At 45.0% G+C, this 11724-nt stretch overlaps 1 protein-coding gene across 1 annotated transcript; it reads left to right on the top strand.

Annotated features, from left to right (window-relative positions):
* On the top strand, positions 1-7507 carry LOC103615549 (tektin-4; the record flags this gene model as incomplete). The annotated part of the gene is made up of 6 exons (XM_017734277.1): positions 1-93; positions 1631-1701; positions 2987-3130; positions 3966-4188; positions 5382-5536; positions 7017-7507. Coding segments are annotated over 6 exons (906 nt in total), but the record flags the coding sequence as incomplete, so codon positions are not given.
* Between the last annotated feature and the right edge of the window lie 4217 nt (positions 7508-11724).

Here is an 11724-nt window from a genome sequence, read left to right as displayed (position 1 = left end):
CCCTACAGCGTGGTCATCGATAACCTGGAGTGCCGGGAGAGGAGGCAGCCCCCGGACCTGGTGATCGATGAGGTGGAGAGGCAGCTGCTGAAGGTGAGCGGGACCTGAAGGTTGGTGAGAGCCCTGGCACGGCTGCGATGAGGAGCAGCGATGAGGAGGCGAAACTGCGGCTGCTGGAAGGGTCTCCTGCAACGCACGGCTCTGAAGCACCAAGGATTTCCTGTCCCTGTGTCACTCCAAGGATTTTTCCCAGTCCTTCTCGTGTTTAAAAAGTGTTTCAAATCACATGCGTGTGGCTAGAGGAGAGCAGATCCCCCCTCTCTCTCAGCCCAGACCCGAACAAAACCAAACCAGAGCTTTTCTGCACCGACCAGAGCATCCTATTCTCATAAATTCCTTCTCTGTTTGCCTTAAATCCTCTCCTCTCTGCAGGGTACACTTTAACAGTCCAGAGTCCAAAAGTTCGGGAGCAGTGGGATATTCCTTGCCCGTTTCCGTGCTCAGATTGTCCAAATGTTGGCATTTTCTGTCATTCATTTTCCCTGAGTCGTGCCAAGGTGATGATCCAACCCTGGCACCGAGATTCCCTTCCAAGCTGATGTCATTCTTGTGCTGGATGTTACAGAAAACACATTTCATTCCATCCTGGAATAACACCTATTCCAATATCCCACAAATTAATTAATGATTATTTACCTGCAGCCTCCAATCAGAGTCAGTTCATGATCCGTTACTCATTAAACCGGAGGATTAATATTAGAAAAATACTGATCAGACTGTTTGGGCAGTGGCAGCTGGTGGGATTTTGGGGATTATCCTGGGCAGAACCAGGAATTCCTTGATCCCTGTGGATCCTTCCCAACTCAGCATATTCTAGGATTCTACATAGTCCATGGCAGGATAGGATTTAGGAATGTTTTGACTGGGAATTGTGTGTCATTTCTGATTTATAATCAAGATTGGAGAGGTTTTTCCAGTCAAAAACAAACAGGGGAGAGTTGGGGTAGGATATTTCCATGTGGGAATTGTTACAAAATTCAGGGAATTGGGGGAATTTTTAGGTTGGAAAAGACTTTAAAGGTCATCAAGTCGAACCTGATTAATCTGGTGCCAGGCACAGGGATGTTCCCTGGTTTTTCCTTACCTCAAAACTGAGCAAGGAATTCATTTATTCCATTTAATTTGATGGGATCATGGAATCCTGGAATGGTTTGGGATGGATAGGACCTTAAAAATCGATTTCCACCTCTTCCCACTGTTCCCACCCTCTCCCACTATCCCAGGTTGCTCCAAGCCGTGTCCAACCTGGCCTTGGACATTCCAGGGGTGGGACAGCCACGGCTTCTCTGGGAATCTGTGCCAGGGAAGAATTCCTTCCAGAATAGGATAGCACAGAGACTTTTTCATGGAATACACAGAATTCCCAGGCTTTAGAAGTATTCCAAGTTTTTCAGCCCCCATAGGTTTAGGGCTGAGTTCCCTCAGGATGTGCTGCCTCCAAAATTCCAGGTTTTACGATAACAGCGTGGGCGTAGATAAGGAAATTTCAGGATTTATCCGCAACTCGAATTGCTCCTCGGGATTGTGTTTCCTGCTCTGGATACACGGAATTCTCCCTGTTTTTCTTTAGGAAGCTGATCTTATCCGGGATATCCGGGATCTTCTGAAAAGAACCATAATCCAAGCGACCACCCAGATAAGGTAAAACATTTCCCAGGATACTTCAGCCAAAGAATTCCTGGGATAAAGGTGGATAAAGATCTCACCAAGGCCAGGCTTAGGAGCTGTGGGAATTCCATTTAAACCCGGAAACCTCAGGATTTCCCAGGAGATTTAGATTCTCCTGCTTCCCAGAACTGTGTTGGGTTTGTTTTCCAACACTAAACTCCAGTGCTATAAAATTATTCCCTGGATACCTCCTTGCACCTTGGGATATATTTGTATTATAAGGGATTTTTGGGATTAAAGGAGCTTCCCAAGAGGAATTTTTTTCGCCACCAGATGTCAGTGTGAACTTTAAAGCTGGAATTTCTGTGCCGGGACGGGTGTTCCTTGCCTTTCCGAAGGATTATTTGCTTGGAATTTCTAACAGACCCTTTGGAAAGATGTTACTGTATCCTAAATCCATCAATATCAAGGAAGTCACTGCTGGAAAATTCCCGTTTTAGTTTAAAAAGCCCTGTAATCTGCTCCTGTTCTACCTGATAAATGAAATACTGCTTTTTAAACGATGGCTGTAAATGCAAATTAATATAAAGTAGCCCTGTTATATTAATTAGAGCACGACAGGAGCCTAATGAGTTTAATTTGGGGGTTTTTATTGTTTTTAAATCATTTTAGCCCCATTTAGCCCCATTTTGTCCCATTTTAGCCCCATTTAGCCCCATTTTGTCCCATTTTAGCCCCATTTTGTCCCATTTAACCCCATTTCAGCCCCATTTTTCCCGTTTTAGTCCTATTTTAGTCCCATTTTAACCCCATTTAGCCCCATTTTAGTCCCATTTGCCAGAATTCCTAATTCCTTGGGTGACAGTGACACCTGGTGTTATCAGCTGATAACGACCCACAGGCTTTTGGATAATTATAATTCTAATTAACTGAGGGGTGTGTGGCTCTAATTAACAACAAAGCAGCAATTTAAATCTGAATGTCATTAAAGATTGTCCCGTTCCATGGGCAGGGACCTGCCACAATCCTAGCATATTCCAACCTGGCCTCGGACATTTCCAGGGATCCAGGGGCAGCCGCAGCCTCTCTGGGAATTCTGTTCCGGGGCCTCCCCACCCTCACAGCCAAGAATTTTTTCCCAAAATTCCATCTAAGTCAGGAGATGCCCGTGGGAGGGAGAGTTTGGAAATTTCCAGACCGCAAGGAAAGTTCACAGTCCTGTTGTCCTGTGGAACACAAAGGGTGGAGCTGCATTCCCAAATGGGGTGGCTTTGGGAATTCTCTTCCTTCCCACTAAGTCGCGATCCCAACTTTCCAGATCCAACCGGATTCAGAAGGAGAACTGCGAGCTGGACTGGTCTGATAAGGTGGAGACGTATCACATCGACGATAAATGCGTCAGCTACTGCACCGACAGCACCAACGTCCAGTTCCACCCCAGCTCCGTGAAATTCGAGGAGAAGTGAGTGATTCCCGCCAGGATCCTCCTGGGATAACACCAGCACTTCTGCAACACTCAGTTCCATGTGGGATTGGATGTAGAAAGAGCTTCAAGGCAGCTCCACGGATGTAAAGGCAGTGCTTGATGTGCCACAGGGAATGGTTTGGGTTGGAAGGACCTGGAAGCTCATCCAGTTCCAACCCCAACACCTTCCGCTATCCCAGGGTGCTCCAGCCTGGCCTTGGATTCTTCCAGGGATCCAGGGACAGCCACAGCTCCTCTGGGAATTCTATTTCAGCCTCTCCCCACCCTCCCAGCCAGGAATTCCTTCCCAATATCCCATCCGTCCCTGCCCTCTGGCAGAGGGAAGCCATTCCTGGTGTCCTGTCCCTCCAGCCCTTGTCCCCAGTCCCTCTCCAAGGGGCTCGGAGCTCTCCCTGGAGCCTTCCCTTTTCCAGCCTGTCAAGATCCTAGGGTTTTTTGTTTCCAAATGAACACAGCTGGGAAATCCTGGATGCATTCCTTTTTGCGTTTATTTGCTAGGATTGAACTGCACCAAAAACGTGTGTGAACTTTTTTAGCAGTTTTAGCTCCAGATGGACGAGCTCGGGCTGATTTTATCTCAGGCTTTACTTCCCTCTGAAGCCACAGGAATGAGAGGTTATTAATTTATCAGAGGATTTTTATTAATTTATTAAGGATTTTAAATTAATTTACTAAAGGATTATTCTCATTCCTTATGGGAAATCACTGCAGGCAAGAGCTCAACCAAACATAGGTTGATGCCACTTTTCCAGGGAAAGAACCAGTTTTTAGGGGCAAAATTCCTATTTTATCCCATTCCCTGTTCTTCCAGTGCCTCCACACCGAAGTCCTGGGCCCAGTTCAGCCATGACAACATTTCCAGTGCAGAACAGGAAAAATTGGCTTCGGTCCAGCTCCGGTCCTTGATCAACAGCATCATCCACGACGCGTCCGAGGACCTGAGGATGCAGCGGGCAGCGGTCAACGAGGCCTTCGACAACCGCTGCAGGGAGCTGGATGATGCCAAATTCCGGCTGGAGCAGCACCTGCAGCAGGTGAGTGGGATTTGATGGAATTTTGGCATCACGGATTTATCCTCTAAAAAAATGGCTTCATCCGTGCTGGGAGTTTTTGTGTTCGATCAGGATCCGGGGAGAGATTTCAGGGCTTTGTTGTGGTTCCAGTTCAGCTCTTTGTGCTTTTTGTTGGGCTGGAGTTGAATGAAACACTTGAATCCTGAGCTAAAACCTAAAACTGGGTGATCAGGGAGCTCTGGTTGAGCCAGGATTCCCAGATTTCTCTGGAATGGCAACAGCAGCAGGTCCTGGTGGGTGACAAAGGCTGACTTCAGCCTCCTCCAGCGTGGAGCAGCTCCTTCTTTTCTCTTAGGCCATTGGAAATGTGGGGAAAAAACCCATTCCTTAGCATTTGGTGGCACTTCCTGGGGGTGGGATGTGCTGTCATCCCACAGAACACATGGAAGAGGTTTTGAGGGAATATTTCCTGCTTCTTTTTAGGCTGAAGATGGGATTTGCAGTGTAATAATTAAAATAAAGAGGTCAAAACCACCTTGGTATTTTTATTTTTCTATGAACAAGGGATGGCTTTGGCCTTTTCCCCTTTTCCAACATGGAGCAGCTCCTTTTTTCTCTGGTAGCCATTGGCAAGTGGGGAAAAATAATAATTCTTTAGAATCTGCTGGGTAATGACAGCTGGATATCTTTATTTTTCACGTGTGTGGCAGTGGTTATGAGGAGAAAAATTTCAGGATTTCCTGTCTTTTCCATTTTCTTCACAAATCCAGGCATTTCCAAACAGATCAGCAGCTCTGCTTCAAAATAACTTGATTTTTTTGGTTGGATTTCCAGTTAAAATTTACAATTAAAAGCACTCCGTGGAGGTGGGATGTGTTGTCGTCCCACAGGAGACGTGGGAGAGGTTTGGGATCTCTCCCAAGGTTTTGGGACATGGGACAGGCTGCAGAATATTTTCTGTATCGTTTAAACTCAAGGTGTGATTCTCAGTGTAAAAATAAAAATAAAGAGGTTGAAACCACCTTAATTCTTGTATTTCATTTTAAATAAAATCAAATGAATTTTCTTATCACCTAAAATGCAAATTATTTTGTTCTCCTTAATTCCGCCCAAACAGGAGCTGAAAACTTTAACGCTTCACCAGGAACAGACAATTTTGGGGGACAATATTTATCATTTTTTGAACTTTTTTTTTTCTTGGATGTCTCCCCCAGATCCTGAAGGATATTGCGGATGAGGAAGCCAACATTGTGAACCTCAAAAAAGCCATCAGGGATAAGGAAGCTCACCTGAAAGTGGCTCACACCAGGCTCTTCGACAGGTCCTTCAGGCCCAACATCGAGCTCTGCAGGGACGAGCCCCAGTTCAGGTAATTAAATTAACTCCAATTTAGGAAATTAACCCCAGTTTAGGGAATGAAGCAACTCCTTCAAGGGTCCTGTTCCATCCCAAAGTGATTTTAGGCAGTTTTGAGAATTTTTTTACCTCACGACTTTGAAGTTTTGTACTCAAAGGCAGAAAGGAGTGGCTGAAATGAGTGAGGGAAATTTCATTTTCTCCTGCTTAACCACATCGAAAATCCACACGCTCAGCTCTGTGATCTCCACGCTTTCTTCTCTGAACTCTCTGGTTTCTTTTGGATTTAGCTGCTCCAAAAAAATCTCAGGATAACTTGCTAGGAAAAACCCGCCACGAGGTGGATCCTGGGAATTGTGTGAGGGAAATCTCGGTGTTACAAAGGCAAATCCTGGGGGTGGTTGATTTTCTGCCTTAAAACTGCCACAAATCCTTTCAAAATCCAGGTTTGAGTGGCACGTTTGGATCTAATCAGTCTGGAATTGATTCTCCTCCCTCACATTTTCCCGCCTTTAGGAAAAGTTGGGATTCAGCTTGAGCAGGCTCACAAAATCCTTGCAGCAAAACCAGTATTGAATTCTTTATCCAGCGAGGAAGGAATTCTGGTTATCTCAATCTAATTTAAGATCCTGACCCAGCAAACCATCCCTATCCAAGCTTTCCAGGCTATATCCTGCTTTTCCTGGGTTTTAGGGATGGGGACAAATCCTTTGATTGCCAGGCTGGGGCTGTTGGCAATTCCTGCTCTGGCACAGACGCAGGGATTTGTTTTCCCAGGAACTCAGTCTCTTCTCCACAGGCAGGTTGCAGTGGAACACCTCTCCCTCATGGATTTTCGTTGGAATTCTGTGCTCTTTATGAGTTATTTACTGCTTCTTTTAAATGATGTCCTGCTCCTTCTTTAAAAACTTTGGGAGTAAAGATTTTCCTGATCTCTGGAGTTTTATACCAGAGAGTAGAGATCAAAAACCAGTTGATCCAGCCAAACCGGGAGGTTTATTTAACAATTTTTATCCTGTAATTCCTGATGCAAATATCCCACACAGAGGTTGGATAATTCCACTGCTTTTAGCAGCAAAAAACATTCTTGGTGCTGCCTAAATCATGGAAAACTTGTGTGGAGCAGCTGGAAAAGTGAGCTCTGCTTTTCTTGGATTTCTCTGAGATCTTTTCCTGATAAATTCTCAATTCTGTAGTCGATCTTTATCCCAAATCCAATGTTTTCCTGGATTTCTCTCAGATTTTCCTGATGAATTTTCCATTCTGTAGTTGTTGATCTTTATCCCAAATCCAATCTTTTCCTGGATTTCTCTCAGATTTTCCTGATGAATTTTCCATTCTGTAGCTGATCTGTATCCCAAATCCAATCTTTTCCTGGATTTCTCTGAGGTCTTTTCCTGATGAATTTTCCGTTCTGTAGCTGATCTTTATCCCAAATCCCATCTGTTGGAGCACCATCCCCTCTTTTTACGACTTAACCCAATTCCCTCCAGGTTGATCAGTGAAGTGGAAGAACTCACGGTATTCCTGGAAGCCCTGAAGCGAAAACTGATGGAATCTGAGCAGAATCTGAAGAATTTGGAGGAGACCAGGATGAAGCTGGAGAAGGAAATCGCTGTGAAAGCCAACAGCATTTTTATTGACAGGCAGAAGTGCATGAGCTACCGCGTCTGCTACCCCGTGGACCTGGAGGTGGCGAGTTACAAACAGTGATTTCTGTCCTCATCCCGCCAAATCTGGGAGAAAACCACAATTCCTTCTTTTCTGTTAAGCCATTGGCAAGTATGGAAAACAAATCTGGGAGCTTTCGTATGGAAGAAATTGAGAAATTATACATAAAATGCTCTATTCACTCAATTTGCTTCTGGTCCTGCTGCTTTAAGTATCGTTGTGAGCTTTGTTTTCCCTTGAAAAGTCCTATAAAAGCCATAAAAACGGAGTGGAAAGCAGCTGAAAATCAATTTATTCCAGCTTCTATGGGTCTATAACATATGGGCCTAATAATTTTAGGGGGGAGATTTCACTCGAATAATGAAATAGGAATTAATATTTATTAGGAATAATACCAATATCCAGGTGGAGAGGAAATATTTCTATCTTTTAAAGGTATAAATATTTGAATAATAATAATAAAAAAACCCTGGGACATTTAATTAATATTTGAAATTTAAATTAATTAATGAAAAGAATTAATATTTTTAAAATGTAATTAATTAATATAAATGTAATAATAATAGCTTGAAATGAGAGCAATAAAACTGAGGATCCCCCCACTCAGCCAGGAATTTAAGCTGCTCAAACATTATGAATAAAAATCCCAAATTTTCCACAAGTTTTCCGGGTTTGATGCTAATCTGCCCCTTGGAAAAGCACTCCCAAGCTGAAATGAATCCAGGGATTTTTAACCTTCAAGGCAATGAAATTTAGGGTTTTTTTCCAGGAAAAAGAAAGAAATTGGAATTTCTTGGATTGGAATTCAGCTTGGGAATGCAATCCTGATTTTCCACTTGAGCAGTGGGATGTGGAATGGAGCTGCTGCTGTGTTCCAGCTTTTCCCTGGAAGCAAAGCCTGTGGATGAGCTGTTATCCATAGCTGGGAACACATCAGCTTCCCCAGCAAATTCCATGGAGCCATTATTGGGTGTTGGTTAAATACGTGACACGTCCAAAAAAAACCAGGGAAAAATGACCCAGGACAGAATTCCATGATTTCCTGTATCCCAGGGATTTTTAACTTTTAAAAAGCAGCTGCTCAAAGGGGGAAAAAAAAATCCTTAAAGGCGAAATTCCTACAAAATCCCCCTGGCCAGGGACCTTTGCAGAGGCCGTTAATGGGGGGTGTTATTGGGATTTCCCAGCTTTTGTGTTATCTGAGCTCAGGATGTGCCCAAATGATCCAGGAATTCCTGCTAGAGCTGCTCCCATTCCTTTGGAAATGGCACTGAGGGCTTGGGATCCAAGCTCTGTTCGCAGCCCAGGAGTTTGGTTTGTCCTTTGGGGTTTTTCATGGATTTCCTCCTCATGATTCTGTTTTAGAGCCCAGCTCTTGGATCCTGAAGGAGAAATCATGGAATCCTGGAATGGTTTGCGTTGGAAAAGGCCTTAAAGCCCATCCAGCTCCAACCCCAACACCTCCCACTATCCCAGGGTGCTCCAACCTTGAACATTCCAGGGATGGGGCACCCACAGCCTCTCTGGGAATTCCATCCCAGCCCCTCCCCACCCTCCCAGGGAGGAATTCCTTCCCAAAATCCCATCTAAACCTTCCCTCTTTTTGTTTGAAGCCACTAAATCTGTGTATAATATGGAATTATTATAAATTAGAGGATTATGACTGAAGGGAAAAATCTCTCAGGAGATTTTATCCCACCTTTCCCAGGATTCCAAGCAGCAAAGTGTTATTCCCATTCCTCCCAACCAGCAGCACTTGGAAAAAGGGAAACCTCAGCGTGGGAAAGCTCAGCCTTTAATCCATGAGAAGTGAAAAAATGGGCTGGGAAAAAAGAATCCAAACATCCCAACACATTGAAACAACTATCCCAACACATTGAAACAAATATCCCAACACATTGAAACAACTATCCCAACACATTTATCTGATATCCCGACACATTTATCCGATATCCCGACACATTTATCCAACGTCCCGACACATTTATGGCCCTCTGCTGATAAGAGGGATTTTATTCCCAGCCTGTTTGAAAGTTGGAAGAGGGAAGGCTTTGGAAATTCAGGTGAAATGGCTCTGTTTTCCCATCAAATCCAACTGGTTTGCGTTGGAAAGAACTTTAAAAATCCCCAGGATTCTGGTTTGTAGGAGCATCTCCTCTGCTGGGGGGCGGCTCATCCCATTCCCACCCTACCAAGGGCAGGAAAATGGTGGGAGAAGCTGGAGAAGGATCCCAGGTGCAGTTGTGCCCCCCAGGGAGAATTCAGCCCCTTTCCATTCCTTCCCAAACCATTTCCCTGCCATGATTCCAGTTGTTTTCCCACTTTTCCCCCGGGGAGCGGTGGCGTCAATCCCTGTGATTCAATTCCTGGGGATAATTGATCTGCAGGGAAAATGGAATGAAAAGCAGAGTGGCCGGCAATGAGATTATCTCCCAGCTCCATTTAACTCCGTGTGCCCTGGGAGCGCACGGCCCTTCCCGAGGAGCAGCCAGAGCCATTTGTCTGCAGTGGGAATGTTTCATTCCCGGGAAAACAGAGCCAATTTGTCAGGTGATTGTAATTATTTTAGACGGGCTCCGCAGGGGAAAGAGAGGCTGGGAGCTGGGATAATAAAAACCCAGGAAGAGCAAGGGCTGGGAAAGCTGCACCGCCCCAGGGATGAGCTTCACCATGGGCTTGTGGGGCCAGGGCTCTCCTGCTTCTCTGCATCCCAAATTTTGCAGCCGTGGGTAAAATTTTCCTTTTCCTTTTCCTTTTCCTTTTCCTTTTCCTTTTCCTTTTCCTTTTCCTTTTCCTTTTCCTTTTCCTTCTCCTTCTCCTTCTCCTTCTCCTTCTCCTTTTCCTTCTCCTTCTCCTTTTCCTTTTCCTTGAGCAGGGCACTTTAACCTTCATCAAACCAGATGATTGAAAAAAAGTTATAGCAAATTGTATAAATTGTGTTTTGATCAAAATGTTGTAAAAAAATATAACTATTTGAAGCATTTCAAATACAGAATCACAGTGCTTATAAAGTAAATTCACCTCTGCTTTGTTATGTTCTTTAAAGAACGTAAATAAAATAGAATACGAAGAAAGAGTAGGAGTTGCTTTCAGGGATGCAGAAATCCATGTTTGTGAATCTCAGGGGTTTCACCCAGAATGAAAATTGCTTTCACTAATGTTTTATGAACACTAAACAAAACCTCTCCTGAGCCTTCCCTACAAGGCCTGACTTCCCCTCGAAGCCCTTCTGCTTTCCCTTCCCTTCCCTTCCCTTCCCTTCCTCCTTCCTTCTCCTTTCCCACTTCCTCTCCCCTTCCCCCTTTTCCTTTCCTTTTTCCTTGCCCAGCTCCAGGAAAGTTCTCACCTTCCCAACCCCTCCCTGCAAGCGGTGCCAGAGCAGCTTCTCCCAACTCCCACTGCATCCTCAGGTTTCAGGGAACATCTGCTGGGATGGAGCTATTCCACAGGTGGAAAAAGGAGGGAATTAAATAAACACCAGGAGCTGGGAATAAATTAAACCTTGTTTAGGATGACGTCCCACAGGGAATGAATAAACATGGAGTGGCAAAAATCCACCAAGGCAGCAAACACGGTGTTCCTGTCGTGTTTTCCCGGTGGGATTTGCCAGAGGAAAAAAGGGATCCTAAAGCTGGGAAGTGCAAGGAGCAGGGCCTGCTGTTGGTGCTGGAGCCTAAAGGATTGGGATGGTTTGATCCCTTAATTCCTGGGAAATCCCAGCTAATGTAGGCAGCTTATGGAGCCTTCTTAGCCAGGGAGGGATTTCCTGGAACATCCAAAACATTTCCTGACACGAACAGGCTCTGGAAGAGAAGCTCCATGGCAGAAGCAAGGGATGATTCCCAAACTTTCCAGGGAGAAAAACAAAGAATTCCAATTAATTTCCAGCTTTCCTCTTTCCCACAACATTCCCGGCAGGAATTACCCTGCTTGTTAAGTGCAGTAATTAACCTGCAATTAAAGGGACACCCAGAATCTGCTCCTGGTCCAACATCAGCAGCAATTCCCTCAGGTGACCTTGGCCGAGCCCAAATCCCGGATATATCAGGGATAAAAACCCTCCCAGTGGGAATTTGCCAGGATGCAGCCTGGAAATCGGAGCTGGGAGATATAGGGCACTTCCCAGGGAAGTGAGAATCCCGGGATTTGGCGTTGGCAGCCAAAGAATTAAAAATCAATTGAAAATTGTCTCCTGAATTTGTCCTTCCCAGGGATGCCGAAATTCCCATTCCTGTCCCTTTTCCAAGGAAGTGGAGACCTGGCTCCCACCCCATGGCTCATCCTGGGGTTTGATCCACCGGGAAAAATGACCTTGAAATTCCATTTATGTCTGGGCCCGTTCATGGATGAAATGTTCCCAAATCAATCCCTACATTTCCCCCAAATAACTCCAGAGGGGATCAGGATGCTGGGAATTTCCGGGGAGTTTGGAGAGGATGGGGTTGTGTTTTCCGGGATAACAGGGGTCGCTCTCCGTGGTGCTGCAGAGGCTCCGAACGCACCAAAATTCCTTTTTTTGGCCTCATTTTC

The sequence above is a fragment of the Corvus brachyrhynchos genome, unplaced genomic scaffold (assembly GCF_000691975.1).
Source record: "Corvus brachyrhynchos isolate BGI_N302 unplaced genomic scaffold, ASM69197v1 scaffold5, whole genome shotgun sequence".
Lineage (NCBI taxonomy): Eukaryota > Metazoa > Chordata > Aves > Passeriformes > Corvidae > Corvus > Corvus brachyrhynchos.
Note: the sequence above shows the minus strand (reverse complement) of the source record. Positions and strands in the feature narration are given on the sequence as shown.